The sequence below is a fragment of the Oenanthe melanoleuca genome, chromosome 1, assembly GCF_029582105.1.
Source record: "Oenanthe melanoleuca isolate GR-GAL-2019-014 chromosome 1, OMel1.0, whole genome shotgun sequence".
Taxonomy (NCBI): domain Eukaryota; kingdom Metazoa; phylum Chordata; class Aves; order Passeriformes; family Muscicapidae; genus Oenanthe; species Oenanthe melanoleuca.
In genome coordinates, this window is record NC_079333.1 from 26,989,305 (window position 1) to 27,009,504 (window position 20,200).

General features: G+C 50.5%; 2 protein-coding genes across 4 annotated transcripts; both read left to right on the top strand.

The window, feature by feature from the left end:
- The first annotated feature begins 70 nt into the window (after positions 1 to 70).
- USP5 (ubiquitin specific peptidase 5) lies at positions 71 to 14,694 on the top strand. Of its 3 annotated transcripts, none has more exons than XM_056495653.1 (20): positions 71 to 280; positions 1,727 to 1,852; positions 2,150 to 2,216; positions 4,934 to 5,067; positions 5,356 to 5,501; positions 5,794 to 5,978; positions 6,541 to 6,635; positions 7,135 to 7,328; positions 7,482 to 7,553; positions 8,777 to 8,858; positions 9,076 to 9,201; positions 9,539 to 9,692; positions 10,052 to 10,226; positions 11,515 to 11,603; positions 11,799 to 11,921; positions 12,519 to 12,662; positions 12,816 to 12,961; positions 13,043 to 13,196; positions 13,844 to 13,928; positions 14,092 to 14,694. In XM_056495653.1, the coding sequence occupies exons 1-20, from the start codon at positions 173 to 175 to the stop codon at positions 14,183 to 14,185; spliced, it is 2,499 nt and encodes an 832-aa protein (XP_056351628.1). In that variant the 5' UTR covers positions 71 to 172; the 3' UTR covers positions 14,186 to 14,694. The 3 variants fall into 3 exon arrangements, with proteins under 3 accessions (XP_056351628.1, XP_056350773.1, XP_056352494.1); XM_056494798.1 differs by having other exon boundaries at positions 106 to 280; positions 11,799 to 11,990; XM_056496519.1 differs by having other exon boundaries at positions 124 to 280; positions 11,799 to 11,990; positions 13,043 to 13,177.
- A 60-nt stretch (positions 14,695 to 14,754) lies between these two features.
- Positions 14,755 to 17,483, top strand: TPI1 (triosephosphate isomerase 1). The gene is made up of 7 exons (XM_056483796.1): positions 14,755 to 14,999; positions 15,639 to 15,762; positions 15,839 to 15,923; positions 16,050 to 16,182; positions 16,292 to 16,377; positions 16,560 to 16,647; positions 16,919 to 17,483. Exons 1-7 carry the CDS (start codon positions 14,888 to 14,890, stop codon positions 17,035 to 17,037), a joined length of 747 nt encoding a protein of 248 aa, XP_056339771.1. The 5' UTR covers positions 14,755 to 14,887; the 3' UTR covers positions 17,038 to 17,483.
- Positions 17,484 to 20,200: the final 2,717 nt, after the last annotated feature.

Sequence of the window (20,200 nt, forward strand, 5' to 3'; positions counted from 1 at the left end):
AGGCACCGCCTCCCGCGATGGCCGGAGAGCGGTCGCGATTGGGCGAGCCGGCGGGTCGGCACGGGGAGTCCGGCCCGCAGCTTCGCTGCCGATTGGCCAGGAGCCGCCTGACCGCGCTGGGCCGCGATTGGGCGGGGCGGGGCTGTGGGCGGTGCCGCTGTGAGCCGCTGTCATGGCGGAGCTGAGCGAGGCACTGCTGTCGGTGTTGCCGTCCATCCGGGTGCCCAAGGCCGGCGACCGAGTCCACAAGGACGAGTGCGCCTTCTCCTTCGACACGCCGGTAAGCGCGCCCCGCCGCCGGCCCGCTCGCCCGCCCTGGCTACTCCCGCCGCGGCCGGCTCCCACTCCGCCGCCGGCCGGGGCGCCGCCTGCGCGGGGCCTCACGGGATTTGTGGTTCCCCGGTGGCCGCGGCGGCCGCTCCCGGGCGGCGCGCAGGGCGCTCGCGGACTACTGCGCCCGGCGTGCCCCGCGGCGCGCCCCGCCCGCCCGCGGTGCGATGGGGACTGTAGTTCTGGGGCCGGGCGGGCGTGGGCAGGGCGCTCGCCCCAGCCAGCGGCGGCCCAGCCCGCCGGCAGCCCCTAGAGAGGGAGCGCCCCTGGCCCGAACCCTCCGGGCGGGGGCTCGCCAGCACTTGTTGTCCGGCGGGGGGCGGGGGGTCGGGCGCGTCCCGGGCCCGCCCTCGGCGGCGGGGGGCGGGCCGGGGGTCCCGCCCTGCCCGGGTCTGAGCCGCCTCTCCGGCCTCGCTGCGCGGCGTGGCCCGGGAGGCGGGGGGCGAGGCCGTGCTGTGTCATTAAGATGGCAGTGGTCCCTTCTCCAGCCATCTCCACCGCGCTGGCATCGCTGCGCTTCCTGCGCTACCCCCGCGCGGCCTGAGCGGACCCGGGGAGGCGAAGGCAGCGGGAGGAGGGCGAGGTTCCCCTTGAATTTCTTCGTGGGCGCCCGTCCGGGCTGAGCCCCAGCCCAGCAGGAATGGGCTGCGGCTGGAAGATACGGGTCCTTGAGGAAGTGGCACATGGCATCCTCGCCCTCTTTCCCTCCCCGAGCTCCACAGTGATGCCTGACCCTGCACTGCCCACTCTGTCTTAGTCCCAGCAGCTTCTGAAAGCTTTTTAGTGGTTTTCCTCCTTTCCAGCCTCTGCATTTGGGTCCCCTGCCCCTTCAATTTGAAAAGCATATCTGGTGAATGAGTGTGATGTTGTCCAGCTGCTGGTGGGATGGTGGGGGTGCATTCTGTATCCATTTCCAAGCTGCTCACAGGCTTTTGAACACAACAGCAAAAGTAAACAGTGGTCTGTTAACCTTCCTCTCACACTGTAGCTTGGCAGCATTCCCTGTGGCACTGGGAGTCACGCGTACGGACAGGGTGCCACAGATCTGCTGGTAATGATTGTACCGTGCTCTGAACTTGTAAACCGTGCATGCTGAGGGCCTTTTACGAGACAAACTCTCATGGAAACTCAGGCCTTCCTGATTTGGTAGTATCTTGCCATAAAGGAGCACACAAATAGTTTTTTAAATACATCATCGTGACAGGAGTACCTGTTCTTCTGGGACAGCCAGGCTGGGGCTTGTCATCCTATTTCTTACTGGCTATTCATGGCTGCTATGTAGGAATGAGCTGTTGCCATGACCTAACGAATAATGACTAGTTTGCCATGCCTATCCTAGCAGCTGGAATGGCATTCCTTACCACCTCCCTTCAGTTTTGTCCCTCCTTCCTTCCAGGAGTCAGATGGCGGCTTGTATATCTGCATGAACACGTTCCTGGGCTTTGGGAAGCAGTATGTGGAAAAGCACTATCAGAAAACAGGCCAGCGGGTCTACCTGCACCTCAAAAGGACACGTAAACCGGTAAAAAATGAAAATACCTACCCTCAAACTTGCTCTGAAATCGAAAGGCAAGCTGTGTCTGTGTATTCCATAAGATACAGAGTTTTCTCTCCTGAGATACAACTGCTGTTTTTCCTGGTGAATTGAGGGACACTCATGCTTCAATTCTGCTTATGCTGAGTTGTTGTATGGATTGCCCTTGTTCTTCCTGTCTGGTTTCCTCCTGTTTTCAGGGTAGCTTGATTTCAACCTGTAAGTCTTGCCACAGCATGCCTGTCCCCTTACCTCTTATTTCCCTGTTTCTTCTCAATGCCACAGAAGGAAGAAGACACCAACTCCAGTGCTGGGGACCCCCCGAGGAAGAAACCAACTCGCTTGGCTATTGGTAAGGAAGCAGCTATGTACTGAACTCCTTGTGTTCAGCTAATCCTGAGCTGCCTGGTTTGTCTCTTTTGCTTTACTCTTCTTGGCTAGTATCCCTAGCCAAATTAATTTGTTTGTTCATTTCGTTTTCGAGTGTGTCTTGGATGAGCAGTTCTTGTAGAACAGTCATTAAGGTGTTCTGTGTCCAAAGTTGCATCTTGTTTTCCATGGATAAATATGTTTTTTATCCTCTGCCATGGCCTTGCATGCCTGGCTCAGCTTGGTGTGGGGATCACCAGACTGGAACTGTTGCTTAAACACAATGTACCCAGCATCAAGCTGAAGTAAGTTTGAGTTTGAAGCTCCTGGCAGAAAAACTATTTTTTAAACTCCTCTGATATTGAACTAGCATTATTGATATAGACAGGGAAGAAATTAATGGAAAATGATGCATTAAGACTTTTGGCTCATTAGGTCTTATAAGGCTGATGCTGGAGGAAATACATATGAGCATTAAAACATAAAATATATTTTAAATCTTCCTTTTTTAAAAGAACAAGGCTGGTGTTCCATTACTGTCTTTCACCAACTGAGAGCGCTGTCATGGCAATCAGTGGAGATGCTGCTTATTTGGAGCAGTCTCAGCTGGTAATTTCTGAGCCATTAAGGAGACACATAAAGGAAGGGACGGGAACATTTGTAGCAGTAACAGGTTCTTGGCTTTCTGGAAGCTGACCACTAGAGGGAAATCCAGAAACTGGACTGTGAACATCTTGATTTTGGATCACTTTTTATTTGGTTACTCTGCTGCCAGAACACAAACACTACTATTAAAACTGTCAGTTGCTCTCTGTTTTGCTGGTGAACTGAGTAGAGCCCCAAAGATCAATTCTAGAAAAACTGAGGCTGGAGTCTCTGTTTCTTCAGGTAGCCAATGCTTATATATGTATATGTGATTATGCTGCTCTGGGAGAGATGAGGCCCGGTCTGCATTATGAGTTATTTCTGCATCCTGAATTCTACAAAGGTCTTGCAACAAGTGGTGTCTGTGGCTTGGCAAAATAACAGCTTAGTGGTGTGAATGGAGCAGGAGAGAATAAAAGGAAGTATTAGCCCTGTGAGACAATGGTCTCCAAGTTCAGGAGAAGATTTTTTTTTTTAATCTTTGTCTTAGCTGAACTGTGGTGTTTTAGCTAATCCTGACGTGGGAGATGTTTTTTTAAAGTGCTAGAAAGATTTGTGAAAAGAACGTAGCCCTTGATCTCTCTGTACCTCACTTTCCCCTGTCAATGACAGTGCCTGCCTCCTGTGTCTCCGTGTTGTTTGATGGATTTTGTGGTGTGCAGTGCTTAGGTACCATCATGGAAAGGGACACAGCATACCTCAGGGCAGGATGGTGGCTATTGACCCTCCTCCTCATCTGGAGCCTCAGAAGGTTCACCTAACTACCTGAGGGGACCTCACCAGTCTGGTTTGTTTAGGGTTCAGGAATTGTGTCATGCCCTGGGGGATTGTGTGTTGCTTTACTCTATGAAGTGGTGACAGGAAGTCTCTGGGCTGTGCTGAAGAGGCACAGAAGAGGATTATCTAGGTATTTTGCATGATGCTGGTGACTGTTTTCTAAAACCATTGTGTTCATACATAGCAGTTTGTGCATAGTGTAAAAATTGTAGGTACCTAAGGAGGGAGTTGCAGGAGATAGCATAGGACTGGATATTTTTGATAAGAATGTTTTAAGGAAATACAGTAGTGCTTATCAGAACTGTGTTGCACACAGGATTCTTGAGGCAGAAGCACTGAGCGTCAAAAGCTTTTATTCCCTTCAGAGATTTGTTGCAGCTGCAGATGTTCAGATACTTGTTTCAGAGATTATTGCAGTCACAGCATGCAATTTTTACAAAAATAAAGGAAACTCAGGTTAAAAACACAGGGAGTTTAGGCTGCTGATAAGCCATGTGTCTTCTGCCTTTTGGGACATAGGATGTGAATATCTGCAGAACAGAGAAGGCCAAGCTTTTCCTCTGAGTACATAATCCAAAAACTGTACGTGAGGGAACCTGCAGAAACTGCAGATGTTTTGGTGAGCACCCATGATGACTCTTTACAATTATATGGCTGTACAGTTTCTGGTGCAACCTCTGGAAAGCACAGCTAGGTGGGCATAGAAACTACTGTCACTATATCTTTGTTCAGACTTCTTCTGCAATTCTGGATACTTTGGTTCCAAAGGAGCTCCTGGTTGTTCTTGCTTGAGTGTGGGATTTTAGACTATCCTTTCTGGAAAGGACAAGAAAGAAAGGCAGGCTTCTTAAAGATGCTGGTAGACCTGACCTTTGTCCTGGCATAAAGGTGATCTCTTCATGCACATCTCCAGTCATTGTCTTGAGTATTGTGGTTAAGGATGAACACCAGTGCTTTATCTTGGCTCTCTTCTGGCCAATGCCTCTCTAGAGGAGGATTGGTTTTCTTCCTGGTTGTAACCAGAGTCTGGAGATTGTTTTTAAGCATCTGTAAAAAAAGCTGGGAAAATAAACCTGTTCTCACTATGCTTATAACTTTTCCTGTGAAGTCCACACCACTAGCAGAAGCTTTGGGATCCAGAAGCAGTAGAAAGATTGTGGATTACTGATTTAGGTCTTTGTCTTAGTCATGGTGCCTTATTTCATGTAAGCTGTGGGGAAAGAAGCTTTTCAAGCTCTTTTGTTTCACCTGTTACCACAATGTTTTTTCTTCTTGTAGGTGTAGAAGGTGGATTTGACATCACAGAAGAAAAATTTGAATATGACGAAGATGTAAAAATAGTAATTTTGCCAGACCATCTGGATATTCCACGTGATGGGCTGGAGGGACTACCAGACATGGTCAAAGACAGGGTATGTTTGGGTGGCTGTGTTTACTGTTAATGAGGAAATGTACTGTTACAGAGAAGGAAACTGCCCTGTACGAGGGATCATGCTGTGGAGTCTCAGCTGGTGGTCATCAGGATTGTTCTGCACTTACACAGTGCTTTATATTACAGAGTCCTGGCTTGTGTGTGACTGAGGCTCCCAAAAGTCTCAAGCAACTTGCCTAAATTTGCAGTATTGTGGCAGTGGAAGCTTCTTGTGCCCTTACTGTGGTAGGCCAGCCCTTCATGTTTTCTCCTGCTGTCCTGATTCCAGATTGCCAGTGCTATTGAGGCCATCCTGACAGCAGATTCAGCCTCACGGAAGCAGGAGGTGCAGGCTTGGGATGGGGAGGTTCGACGTGTTTCCAAGCACGCTTTTTCCCTGCAGCAGCTTCAGAACGACGTCCGCATCCCGCCATGGTGAGCACAGTACTGGAACTTGCTGTGCCACTCTGTGTCCCAGGCCCTTCTCCTGTGCTGGGCTGCAGCAGCAGATGAGACCTCTTTGGTAAAGAGTCTCTGAGTGTGCCTTGTCACAGTAGATCTGTAGGTGGCACGCTAAGGTATATCAGGATTCTCAGTGTTCTGTAGTAAAAGAGGAGCGAGATTGCTTATACAGTGGAAATTGCAGTGGGCAGCAATGGCGAGGGCTTGGGAGGCAGAACCCAGAGGCTTTCCCTCTGATCTCCTTTTCTCTGTTCCTCGTCAATAGTGGCTGGAAGTGCAGCAAGTGTGACATGAAGGAGAACCTGTGGCTGAACATGACTGACGGAGCCATCCTCTGTGGGCGGCGCTACTTCGATGGCAGCGGTGGCAACAACCACGCGGTCGAGCACTACCGAGAAACCGGCTACCCTCTGGCTGTGAAACTGGGAACAATCACTCCTGATGGGGCTGGTGAGGAGGGGCAGCCTCCCAGGGCTAGGGGTGCAGGCACCACTCAGGCTGGTGCAGGTCTCTTGCAGGTATCAGGGTGGCATTGGCCATCTCGTGACCTGGAACATGCAGTGCCATCTCATTGTGAACTTTGCCACTCTGACTTGATTCTTGTGTGCAAAGAACAAGCTGGTAAAAGAACCTTGCCTTCCTCAGCTTCTCCCTTGTAATTGGGAGCTTTTAGAATAGTTATCCAGGTTGCCATGTGATTTTCTGTGTTGGGGTGTGTTCACAAAGAATTGTGTGTTCAAATCCTGAGTGGAGAGTATATGGCACAGTAATCCACTTTCCTTCCTTCTGGTATAAGTGTACTTCTGTACCCTGATGGGTGACAAAATTGTCTTGTCACATGTTTAGGAGGAATCTCAGTATTCTGTCTGTTATGTTACTCTGCTGAGAAAGGGCAGAAACCCCAATGGCTCAGTTTGTCAAAACCCCTAGTTCTGAGCAGTTTCTTCATGCAGCTGTGAATTTGAGATCACAGGCCATTATAAGTTTCTCCTTTTTCTGTTTTCCTGCATAGATGTCTACTCCTATGATGAGGATGACATGGTGTTAGATCCCAACCTGGCAGAACACCTGGCACACTTTGGGATTGACATGCTCAAGATGCAGAAGGTGAGGAGGAAGTGGTGTTCTCCATAGGCCCAGAGGAAGAGAGCAGCAGCTCTGAGGTGTCTTAGTTGGATTCCAGCTGTCTGTGGCTATGCTGAACCAGGTCAAGAAACCCTGGGGATTTTTGTCACACAGAGTTGTCTCTTCTGCTTCTCTTCTTTGATTGCCTTTTTTGCCTTTCTTTCATGTCCCTCAGGTTTATTTAGCTAGGGTTGTATGTCAGTACTGTGGGCAGGGAGACTCCCAGGTGCTGAGCTTTTTCTGTTAGTATGTGGTTTCCACGCCTCGTTAGAGGGAATGGTTCAGATTTCTCCCATATTTCTTTTCCCTCCTCTTTCTGTCTCAGGTATTCATATATATGGAAACAACTCTTGTTTCTTCCTCCTCTACTTATAGAATAAAACAAAATGGATTTGACTCTGTTTATCTACAGCATTGCACTTTTTACACCTCTGATGTTTCCTTGAGTCTTTGAGGATTTTCCTGTTCTTTCCCTCCACAGACAGACAAGACAATGACAGAACTGGAAATAGACATGAACCAGCGCATTGGGGAGTGGGAGCTCATCCAGGAGTCTGGTGTTCAGCTCAAGCCCCTCTATGGGCCTGGGTACACTGGTATCCGTAACCTGGGCAACAGTTGCTACCTCAACTCTGTGATGCAGGTGCTGTTCAGTATCCCAGACTTCCAGAGAAAGTAAGTGATCTTAATCACTCCTTTCCATTAGTCTGGGATCAGTACAAAAGTCTCATAGAGAGGGGAGCTTCTGTTGCAGTAATCATGCTCAGAACTGCATTTTTTACCAGATGAAGCTGCATATCCCTTAGATTGCTCCATTTTGCTCTGCAGGTATGTGGACAAGCTGGAGAAGATATTCCAAAGTGCTCCTTCTGACCCCACACAGGATTTCAGCACACAAGTGTACGTAGAATTTTGGTGAGGTTAGGAAGACTGAGGCTGCCTGGATGCATGCCCTCTGTGCTGCTTTGCTCCAGGATTCTCCCTCAAGCCTCACCTCTCTTTCCTTGCCTGTCACCAGACACTGATCCTCAGTGATCAATAAGGATCTAAGCCAAGGAAGTTCAGCTGAATGCCCTAGGTGGAGAGGACAGAGTGGACCCTGTGTGCATGAGAGGCTCTGAAATGTATTTCATGTGTTATGCCTGTTAAACTGGGGGGATTTCTGGAAGCCAGCTTGTGTCTGCATAACAGTTAAAAGAGGCTTGCTGTCTGCACTGGAGAGAGATGGCAAAAAGCAAGGGGATATGTAGGTTTAGGCAGCTTTATTCTCAGTGGATAACTTATGTATGCTTAAAGAGGCTTCCCTCAAGAACTACTGTGCAGGAGAATATGCAGAAGGAGAAATACAAGGTTTGGGAGGAGGTTGCATTTTAACAACATTTTAACATTAAGTCTGTGCTACAGCTGCTCTCAAACAAGCATGTGGAAGTTTTGTGTAGAGGAATGGAAGGTGGCATTTGTTGGCAGAGAGTTCAGTGGTACAGGAGGATTCTAAATTTGAGCAGCCTGGAGTGAGGTGTTCACTGAGAGGGGATTAAGGTGAGACAGCCAGAATGATTATTGCCTGGGCAAAGGGAGGAGTTAGTAAGGTTTGGTTCCAGACAAATGGCAATAATGATAGGGAAGGACTGGAGTGAAGTGGAATAGCAGGAGGGTCTGGGCATAGGAGGAAATCGCTGAACACATACTGTTGTCCATTAAGTGCCTCATCAGTCAATCTTCCTCTGGGAAAACGTGATCAGTCTGCTCACAGCAGTCTATTTCTGGCTCAGACAATTTCTGTGTGCCCTGTTGTCTCCGTTCTCCCCCACAGGCTGCAGCTCAGCTTGGCTGTTGCGCAGCTGCTGTGTGGCTCAGCACCAGCTGTTCCTTCATGTTTTACTCAGTGTGCAAGCAGTGGTTGAGATTGGCACCCTAAAGCCCTGGTAACTTTGAAGGCAGTGATGTTTCCAGGAGCCAGAGAGCAGACCACAATAAGATAATCTTGCCTGGTGCAGCAGAGATAGCTGTTATCTGTGAGACTGACAGCCCATGGCAGTGTTAAAGCTGGATAGGTTGATGTGGCTCCTGGAGCATGTGAGATTGAAGAAACATTGATCCTAACAGTGACTTTGTCATTCCAGAGCCAAACTGGGCCATGGACTGCTTTCTGGGGAGTATTCAAGGCCAGCTTCTGCAGATGGGGAGCAGCAGCCTGATCAGAAGGTGAGTCTTGGATATGGCATCCTCTTGATGCATGTGTTGTGTGGGGTATTGTGCGTGCTACGTGGCAAAGGAGGGAGGACCCTTTCTGAGGACGTGCTGGGGCTTGTTCTGAGGCCTGCCACCTGAAGAAAAGCATGGCTAAGAATAGAGTGTTACACTCCAGGACACATGCTTGGCAAATTATGACCACCTTCCTCTTCCACACTGTTATTTGCAGGGTATGCAGAATGGCATTGCTCCACGCATGTTTAAGTCCCTCATCGGAAAGGGGCACCCAGAATTTTCCACTAACCGACAGCAGGATGCCCAGGAATTCTTTCTGCACTTCATCAACATGGTGGAGGTAATGGTTGAGTCTATCTGGCATACCATGGAAAAGTCCAGCTCGATTTTCTTCCCACAGCAAGGGATGAGGAATGGGGGTGAGAAGCTGGCAGTCAGAGCAGAGAGAGGGAGAGAACACAGGAAAATGAGCCATCTAGCACCTGCCAGGATGGAGAAGGAATGTCATGGTTTCCTGGAGTACAGAAGTCAGCTTTAGTTTCCTCTTTGCTATCTTTTCTAAGGGACTGGATACAGAAGTGAATACTCTTCAGCCATGTGCTGTGTGACATCATTGTTACAGCAGATAATTTTTTCTGCCATTCTGATGTTACATCTGTCCTTCTAATCTTCTTCAGAGGAACTGCCGCAGCTCGGAGAACCCTAACGAGGTCTTCCGTTTCCTGGTGGAGGAGAAGCTGAAGTGCCTGGCCACAGAAAAGGTGAAATATACCCAGCGAGTGGACTATATTATGCAGCTGCCTGTGCCCATGGATGCTGCACTCAACAAAGGTCAGTAATGTGCCAAGGCCAGAACAGTAGCAAACCCTATGTTTGTATATTGTACTATTCTTACAGAACTCCTTAAATGAGAAGGGGACTTCTCTGCCACTTCTGAGGCCAGATCCTTCTCCTGCTTTTGTGGGATCAGGCTGATGGCCCTTTAGAGCCTTTCCCTTGGACACCACAAGCTGGGCTGTGATTCAGCAGCAAAGCAGGTGTGACTGCAGTAGCAGAACTGTGCTCTGGAAGCTGTGCTCCATTCTCGATGGCGTGTATCTATAGGCCTGCTCTGCCTCTGGGTGTAGCTTACACCAGTCACTTTGTGGGTTCCTAGAGGTGGTCCTTGACTCCTGTGCTTTATTCTCCAGATGAACTGCTGGAATATGAGGAGAAGAAGAGGCAGGCAGAGGAGGAGAAGCAGCCGCTGCCTGAGCTGGTGCGAGCCAAGGTGCCTTTCAGCTCCTGCCTAGAGGCCTATGGAGCTCCAGAGCAGGTGGATGATTTCTGGAGCACAGCCTTGCAGGCCAAGTCTGTGGCTCTCAAGTAAGTGTGTGTCAGCAAAGCTGTGATGAACTGGCCATAGCTGCACCTCTGGGGGCTTCTTGTAGCTTGGGGGAAGAACCATTACTGAAGCTTTGTAGTCCTTCATACCCTGGGTCCATAGGACATTGAAGCAGAGAGGAGATCAGTCCATCAGTGCTGGAGTGGTTGCTCTCAGTGGGCAGAAGAGCAGCGCTAGTGAAGTCCTAGCCATCAGATTTCAGTTGCTGAGGGGCTACAAAAACACAGTGATATTTCGGAAAACTAGTAGCTTTTACTGTAAATTTAAAATTTGGCTTTGGAATCAGTACTGACCATATGATGACACAAATCTCTCACCATCTCTAAAATTTCTTCAAGTTTTTAACTGTTAAGATTTGAGCAGAACACCAAGTGTAACAGATGCATGAGTTCTTTGAAAGAATGGTACCTTAAATTCTAGTAGCAAGGTTTCAAAAACAGCTTTAATTTTTCTCACTGCAGTGTAGCACATGCAACTGCAAAGTTGCAGTGACAAGATTACAAATGTAAGCAGCTTTCTGCAGTGGTGCCACTGATGGTTCTTTTGCAGTGAAAGTCCTCAAAGAGTTGGAATAGCTTTTATGACAAATACTCCATTATTAAGCAATAGCTGCTATAAACAAACATTGCATTGAAAAATAACATTTTCATTTTTACTGAGTTATATTAAAATGCTTTACTGTTACTTAATTGAGTTCCACAGCATGTTGCAATTATCACCTGGTAATGAGTATCTGTCTCACAGGTGCTTCTCCTTTCAGAAACATTCCCCTCTGTTTCATAGATTCCAGACGCTTTCTCAAATTGTATAACTAAATAATGTTTAATCAAATTCAGTTAACTTAAAGTTCACTGCTTCTGTTTCATATCCAAAAAAGTGCTCTTGTGCTTGAAAGCTTGTCTATTCCTGCAGGTGTATCCGTTGGTCTAATAAAAGATATTATTTCCACTACATTCCTTAAGGGCTAGACCTTTAATTAAACAAAATCTGACCGGGCTTGTAAAATACAGGATTGAAAGGTAGAGAATATGTACTATTTTTTTCTCATCTCCAAGATTTGCATTTCATCTCATCTTGTTGGGGCTTCTGCCTTAGAAATGGTTCTGTGTTTGAGGAGCTTTAAGCTCAGCACAGGAGAGCTGCGCAGACTGGTGCATCCCTCAGCCTGCTCAGGACATGGCTCTGCCCTACTCACTGATTTCTTGGATCAGCTAGACACCCTAGATCTTTGCTGACAAAGTATTTAAAAATATTATGTGTCTCTTTCAGAACAACACGGTTCGCCTCTTTCCCAGATTATCTGGTCATCCAGATCAAGAAGTTCACTTTTGGTCTGGACTGGGTGCCCAAAAAGCTCGGTAAGGAGGATGAGAAGTACAGAGCATATAGGTACTGGGAGACACATCTGGATATTGTGGTTATTACTACCAGGAGGAAAGTAACTATCCCAAAAGTTGCTGCAGGCATCCCCAGGGACTTACCCTTCTAGATCTCCCATTCGAGTCCTTTGTTTCTGCCCCTACACGGAGGCTGAGCAAGACCATATCTTGCAGATGTTTCCATTGAAATGCCAGAGGAGCTGGATATCTCTGCACTGCAGGGAACGGGGCTGCAGGAAGGAGAAGAAGAAATGCCAGACATCGCACCCCCACTGGTGACACCAGATGAGCCCAAAGGTAGCCTGGGGTTCTATGGCAACGAGGACGACGACTCCTTCTGCTCCCCTCACTTCTCCTCTCCGACATGTTAGTGATTCTCCTCCTCTCTTCCTGATGCCTGACTCACTTCCTTGCTCTCCTTGCCTTGTGTCCCATGCTAGCAGTTTCCCACTTGCTCAGACTTTCCCTGTCCTTTTGTCAGCGATTGCCAGCTGCCTCCCTTGCATGCCTGTTATGCAAGGGGGTTTGTTGATTCCTGTTCTGTGCAAGATGGAGGGTGGCATGTCCGGTGCATTTAGAGGAGGCAGAGATGGGATTTATACAGGATTTAATTGGTAGGGGTATTTAATTTTCACAAACCACAATGGGAGGTCAGGTTCAGAGCTTTTGGAACACCCACTGCTCCTGAGTTCATGGGTTGAATAGTTTTGTTCTTTGCCTGTGTGTGAGGCTGCTCTTCTGAAGGAGAAAGGTGGCTGAGAAAAGCTGAGTGATGGAGCTTGGTGTGAAATAAAGCCAGGAAGTGGTGGCTTTGGAGGCTGCATGACACGAGACGAAGTGGAGCCAAGCAGGGATGGGTGGGAGTGGGTGGCTCTAACTTCTGTCTTCCTACAGCACCCATGCTGGATGAGTCGGTGATTATCCAGCTGGTGGAAATGGGCTTTCCCATGGATGCCTGCCGCAAAGCCGTGTATTACACGGGGAATAGTGGGGTTGAGGCAGCCATGAACTGGGTCATGTCACATATGGACGATCCAGGTATGAGGCTGTGGCCATAGTGAAGCTTACTGCTCCTGGGCTGTTGTGCTCGTGTCCTACTGCCACAGTGGAAAACTGAAGTAGTTTGGACTTGGGCTGTACCCTCTTGGCCAGATCGAATTACTCTGAGCTGTGTTGTGTTTCCTGCTGCAGACTTTGCTAACCCATTAGTTCTCCCTGGATCCAGTGGACCAGGGTCAACTATTGCCTGCCCAGACCCTCCTTCAGAAGACAGTGTGGCCACCATTGTCTCCATGGGCTTCTCCAGGGACCAGGCAATGAAAGCGCTTAGAGCCACGGTGAGAGGCATGGGTGACATCAGAGTGCAAGGATTTTGTCAGGAACAGGAGTTCTGAAGTTCACTGTCTTCTTCCTTCCAGAACAACAGTCTGGAGCGTGCTGTGGATTGGATCTTCAGTCACATTGATGACCTCGATGCAGAAGCTGCTATGGATATCTCAGAGGGGCGCTCGGCAGCCGAGTCCATCTCTGAATCCGTCCCTGTGGGTCCCAAAGTGCGCGATGGGCCTGGAAGTGAGTTCCAAGCTGCAGGAATGTGGATTTTGGGGTGCAAACTCAATATGACTTTGTCATTCCTGATCCATGCAGTACTGAAGGTTTTAGCAGCAGCAGCTATTGCAGAGCTGGTCTGGTTGTAGAGGTGGAAGCAGGGAGGAAGGGGGAAGGAATGGCAAAGTACTCTAGACCCTTCTGGCTGGATGAAGATTACCTGGAAGCCAGTAAGAGAGAGGTTGGGGAAATGCCATCAAGTGAAAGAAAGGAAGGGCTATGCTGCTTTTATCCAGTGGTTCTGGGAGGCTCTTTTGCTCTTTTGTTTCCTACTGAAAAAAAACAGTTCCAGTCTGTGCACAGAATTTGTGCCAGAGGTGCTTGGCTGCTGAGTGACATAAGGAGGTAGAATCCCTGCCTTACCCATCCAGCACTCATGGCCCAAATAAAAAGTTGGAAGAGAGAAGGCTAAATGGAAGTTAGCATCTCCCATTTCCCTCTATGTTTGGCCTTAAGACACAGTCACGCTTGATGGGGATCCAGTTGTAAATTATTACCCAGCAGAGCTTCCTTCAGGGATCCTTCTCTAGAGAAGGCTTTGCACAGGGTGTTTGGGAGTCAGACATCTTTCCTCTTTCCCTGACAATCCCCTCTTTCCTCCTTCTCTGAAGAATATCAGCTGTTTGCCTTCATCAGCCACATGGGCACTTCAACTATGTGTGGACATTATGTTTGTCACATCAAGAAAGATGGCAGGTAAGAATTTCCAGTGTAAGGGAACTGAGGTACTGCTTTAAATCCCTATTTTCCCCTGTTTCTTCAGAGGTCTTGGGGGGGTTGGGGCTGAGAGCAGGTGAGTGCAATCGAGTTGTCTTAACCATGGAATGGTGTTCCTGAGCTCCTCTTGCGCCTGTTGCAGGTGGGTGATCTACAACGACCAGAAAGTCTGTGCTTCTGAGAAGCCCCCCAAGGACCTGGGCTACATCTACTTCTATCAGCGGATTCCCAGCTAGAACATCCTCTTGCTGTGTGTGGTGGGGGGAGTGGGCTGCAGGTGTGGGGGGGAAAGGGGTGGGAGCAGTGAGGATGGGAGCAGGGTCCTTCTCTTCCCTGCTCCTATCCCCAGTCCCTTCACAGCCTCTCTGTGGAGGCACAGGCAGATTCAAAAGTTCACTGACTAATTGACCGGGGGCTGGAGCCCCCGTGGACATGAGTGAGGGGGTTCGGGGGGTTGGGAATATCTCTTTCTATAGGAAATGTCCTCACTGTCCCCACCCCCGTGACACACAGCCCTAGCGCTTCGCTGCTTGGTGGGACGATGCCGCCTCCTTGCTGTCCGGGAGGAGAGGAGGGGGCTTGTGTGTACGTGTGGCTTGTTACTGGGGGGGTTCCTCCTGCCGGCCCTGTGGGGCGGGGGCGTGGGGCGGGCAGCAAGGCGGGCCACGAGCAGCGCTTCCCCTTGTGTGCCCTTGACATGCCAAAACACACGAGGGACAAAATAAAAGTGGATATACCCACCGGCTCCTGTCTGCGCCCCGCCTGGCTGAGGGGAGCGCGGGTGGGGCGGGGGCGGGGCCGCGCGGGGGGCGGGGCCGCGCGGGGGGCGGGGTCTCGGCCGCCGCCGGGCTATAAAAGCGGCACCGGTCTCCGCGCGCGCTGCCGCCGCTGACCTTCGCGTCTCCTCCGGTCCGGCCTCGCTCCCGCTGCTTCCCGCCATGGCGCCCAGGAAGTTCTTCGTGGGGGGCAACTGGAAGATGAACGGCGACAAGAAGAGCCTGGGCGAGCTCATCCACACGCTGAATGGCGCCAAGCTCTCCGCCGACACCGGTGAGGGCGCGGCCCGCACGTAGCGCACGTCGCACACGGCCCTGCGGAGCCGGGGACCGGGCCCGGGCCCGCGCGGGGGAGCGGCAAATGTCAGAGGGCGGCGGGGGCCTAAATATAACCCCCGGCAGCGGCGCTAAATATACCCGCGAAACGGGATCCGGGTTCCGCGGGCACATGCGGCCGGTCCCCGGGGCGCTCCCGGCCCATCCCGGAGGCCCGCACCCCCCTCGGCCTCACCCCCGCCCCGGGAGCGGGGCTCGGAGCACGGAGCTGCCCCTGCTCCGTCGCCGTGCCCGGGTACGGCCCCAGGCACAGCGCGGTGGGGCTCTCCTGCTTCGGCCAGGCCAGGCCCGGGCTGCAGGATGGGATTCTCACCTTTACGAGCGACCCCTGTGACCTGGCCGTCGGCCTAGTGTCGCCTGTCCAGCCCCCGGAAAGGCTCTCTCCTCTGCTGTTGAGTCATCGGATAGCAGGGATTGCCCTGTGGCAGAGGGCTCCCCAAATGTCAGTGAGGAGGGGCCCGCTGTGCCTTCCCAGGCGAGAGGGATGACCTCTTGGGGCTCGGGTTTGGGATCAGTGGCTGGGTACAGTTTCTGCCCTTTGCCTGTCACAAGGGTAGCTATGTGCTTTGCCTTGCAGAGGTGGTTTGTGGAGCCCCTGCCATCTACCTTGACTTTGCCCGTCAGAAGCTAGATGCAAAAATTGGAGTGGCAGCACAGAACTGCTACAAGGTACCAAAGGGAGCTTTCACAGGAGAGATCAGGTGAGCCCCAGAGAGTAAAGTCAGGATGCCTCTGGGACGTGAATTTCCTCCAGTGAGTCATCTCCTTTCTCCCCAGCCCAGCAATGATCAAGGATATTGGAGCTGCATGGGTCATCCTAGGCCACTCAGAGCGAAGGCATGTTTTTGGCGAGTCTGATGAGGTGAGTGGCCTTGTAGAATGGAGACATCGTCCAGCTCAGATAGGGCTGCAAAGGCTGGAAAAGTAAGCAATTAAACCAGACCTCCTACCTGTTCTATTAGCTGCCTTGTTTCCTCTTCATTCCCAGTTGATTGGGCAGAAGGTGGCTCATGCTCTGGCTGAGGGCCTTGGAGTCATTGCCTGCATTGGAGAGAAGCTGGATGAGAGAGAAGCTGGCATAACAGAGAAGGTGGTTTTTGAACAGACCAAGGCTATTGCTGGTAAGATGAAAGAGAAATGGTTGGTTTGGGTTTTTTTAGCACTTTTCCAGTTCGGCTCTTCCCAGTATGGGGGTATTGTGCTCACCTCTACCTTCTCTCTCCTCCCTAGACAACGTGAAGGACTGGAGTAAAGTGGTTCTTGCCTATGAGCCAGTTTGGGCTATTGGAACTGGTAAAACTGCAACTCCCCAACAGGTACAAGCAGGGGAGGTGGCTGATTAAATGACCAACTGACCCTTCCCCCTCAGGAAACCTTCCTGAAGACTCTTACTGAGATTCTTACTGACTTAGGGAACATCTAACTGTTCCTCATCTTTGGAAAGGAGCTGTGTGCAGAATGGCTCAGGCCTCAGTGTGACTCTTGTGTTGTATTGCAGGCTCAGGAGGTTCATGAGAAGCTGCGGGGGTGGCTGAAAAGCCACGTGTCTGATGCTGTTGCTCAGTCAACTAGGATTATCTATGGAGGTGAGTCTGGAGTGACTTTCCAGGGCAGGAAGTGCTTAGTTTCTCTCCCTATTGCTGCAGTTGTACATCATTCTCTCCCTGGCAAGGAAACCCTTGACTTTCAGAGCATAAAGAATCACGTTCTAACTTGTTTGGATAGCTTTCTTGGATAAATGGGAGACAGTCATGCTGTCTGCCAGAGGTGGCTGGTACCTTACCAGTCCTGCCATTGCCCTGGCTCCATTTTCCTAGAGCAGGCACATCTGACCTTAAAACACTGCTCCTTCCTTAGGTTCTGTCACTGGCAGCAACTGTAAGGAGCTGGCCTCTCAGCATGATGTGGATGGCTTCCTTGTTGGTGGAGCTTCTCTCAAACCAGAGTTTGTGGATATTATCAATGCCAAACACTGAAGGCACCCCATGAGGAGCTGTCCCTTGTGGTTAAGAAATGGAAGCAAGAAGGGACCTTTCATTGCACATTTCTCAGTATGGAGGCCTCCCTCGAGGCTTTCCCCCTCACAGTCGTTGTTCTAGATGTTCTGCTAACCACCCTCACCACGTTGGAGTCCTGTTAGCAGGAGCCTGTCTCAGCAGTCTTGACAGTCTCCTCTCTGAGCTGAATCCTCAGTTTCCTGTTGACCTGTTAAGAGCCCACAGCCCACCTGGCCAGCATCTCTCCCTCGCCCTGCAGCCCTGCAGGGAGAGGGGGCCACTGGTGCTGCAGGAAGGAAAAAGGAAGCACAGTCTCTTGCATCCTTCAGTTCCATCAGCAAGGAACCTGTCAGCTTCGACCCTTGTGAGATGTTTTACCTCACCTGTGTCCCGTACTGAACAATAAATGAAAAACAAAAAGCAAAGGCGTGTCCTGGATCTTATTTGGAAGCATCTTTGGGGATAAGTAGTGTAGAGAACTTACTGCTTTTGGAGGTGGCTGGTTGCAGAGAGGGTTTTGTGGGCTTTTCCCTGAGAGCCCACTGTTGCCCCAGTAGGCACTGCACAGATTGCTTCTGTCATACAACAGCTCTTTGGCCTTGTGGTGATTCTGTTGTATCTGTGTCTCTGTTCCAGTAGCTGCTTGGAGCACCTGGCTGTTCCATGAGTGAGCCTGTCTTCCTTGGCAGGCTCAGTAATGTGCTCTTTGCCTGTATGAGACTGGTCATTGACTTTCCTCATTAAATGTAGAGTGGAGCAGCTCTATCTCTGTAGGAAAGGATTTTATTTAGGCCCTGTGTTGGGGCAGTGCTTGCTGCCATCTTTCAGCCATGTGCTGGTGGGTGAGGAAGCAAGACTCGATGTTACTTCCCATCTGCTGATTTTTTTGGTAGTACTGAGAGTGATGTAAAAGAAGTGCCTCACAAGGGAGGAGCTTATTTGTGAGGCGGTACATCCTTGGGAGCCTATGGGCAGTGTTCCAGCTGCTGGTGCCAGCATCACCTGAGGGATGAGGGGCAGGAGCCGAGGAGCAAGGAGGAAAAAGCCTGATGCTGTGGGGACTCCTGCCCTACTACTGCTGGGGTAGCTACCTGCTGCCCAGCTGGCTGGGAGGGATCTCCTTCCTATAGGATATCAGGTGGTCTGAGAAGGAAGAGCCTGAAAGCAGCTCTGTATGTGTGGAGTGATGTAGAAAGGAGGGGGATTATTCAAAGGCAAAAAAAAGTGAAAATTGTTTTCTATGAGCAGAGCATGTTTCTGAGAGGCTGCTGTACCTGTAGTTTGGGGCCATTGGGTCATACTGACCAGAACAGCAGTGATGCAGCAGGGACACACAGTAGTTCTAAGTCTGCAGGGACTGGGTACAATCACTCAGGGGTGGGCCACCGGCTGCAGCTCTGCTGTCAGCTCCTGTTCCTGCCCAGCCCTGCCCACAACACAAGAGCTCAGGAGAGTGACCTACATAGAAGAAAACAGATGGGAGCCTAGGCATTGATCTTGCTGCTTTGAGAGAATGCAGGGGCATGAAAACACTCATTTAATGAAGAATAAACCATGGAAAATAATTTCTGTATCAGCAGGAGTGCCAGATCTTGTTTCTCTTCTTTTTGTCTGGTTTCTGGCAGGACTGCAGCTCTCTGGAGTGGAAATACTGTCAGCTCCTCACAGCAAACTGTAGTGGTTGGATGCTAAACAGGTTGCTGTTGGAGAAAAATGCATTGTGCCAGATGTGACAGCCTGAGAGAGGCTGTGGTGGCTCCACATCCTCAGCCCCAAACAATAGCCAGGCTGAGTTGTGTTCCCAGTAGGCACCACGCACATTGGAGTCGATGATCCTTGTGTGTGTCCCTTTAAATTCAGAATATTTTGTGACTCTGAATGTATTCCACTTAAGCATAGATAGCCATGCTGGCCACACAGAGCACTCCCAAAGCACTGGCAGCCTCATCCCACACCCTGCTCCAGCTGAGCAGGATGGAGGTGCACTAGTGAGTGTCTGTATATTTGTGTATTTACAGAAATGTTTACACACGTGCAGTGTGTCTCCTTCCAGCAGCTGGGCTCAGGCAGTGCCCAGTAGCTGCCCCTCAATCCCAACCTCTCCAGCCCCCCAGTAGCCAGCTCCCTGTGGTGTTCTGGCCACAAGTTCCTCACCCAGGGCAAAATGCAGAAGGAGTTTAATGAGAAGACAGGACAAGCTGCACTGATCAGGTGGAGGACATGGACAAACCATCACAAACCATTTACACTTGACTGCCCCTTTTTATTCCTGTATGCTATATTTGTTTCTCTATGTCCCCTTGGTCACCCCTGGTTCCTGCCCTAATCACTCCCTCATGAGCCCTGTGCAATCCCCAAACACTCTCCCCCTGCATCCCATCCTGTGTCCCACACCCCTGAACACGGCTACACCTCCAATCCTAAAGGTGCTCTGGGGCTGAGGCTCCCCTGGGATGAGGCTGGAGAGGGTGTTCCTTTCTCTGAGTCCTTATTTTGGGTTCCCACCTGCCACTGTGCCCCTGTGCCCCTCAAAATGGTCTTTTAGTGGGGGATGGCTCCTGGGATGGGCCTGGAAGCAGCCTGATGGGCACTGCCTGGGCTCTCCCTCCTGCCACCATCACCCTGTACTCCTCCGTGGGTGTGCAGGCCAGCTTATAGCATGTACCATCCTGAATTATCAGTATGATTAGGTTTGGGATATATATAATCTAAATAAAATTTATCTAATTTAAAGATTTGTGTTTCCTTCTGTAATTAGGGGAAATTTAGGGCAGGAAGCAAAGGCAGGGAAGGAAGTGTTCCTATGCATATTAATTCTTTACTCTGAGGGTGGTGAGGCACTGAAACAGGTTGTCCAGAGGTGTTATGGCTGCCCCATCCTTGGAGGTGTTCAAGGCCAGGTCGGATGGAGCAACCTGGTCTAGCAGGTGGCATCCCTGCCCACAGCAGGGGAGTTGAGCTGAATGCTGAGGTTCTTTCCAATCCAAACCATTCCGTGGTTGTGTGATAACGAGCAGGGAGTGAATTCAGATGTGTAGCACAGAAGAGGAGTCTAGCAGGACAAGGCAGGGGACACAGATGGCAGCTTGCGGTGCACCCTAAGCACAGGGTTGCTTTTTGGGGGGCGATGGATGATGGTGGT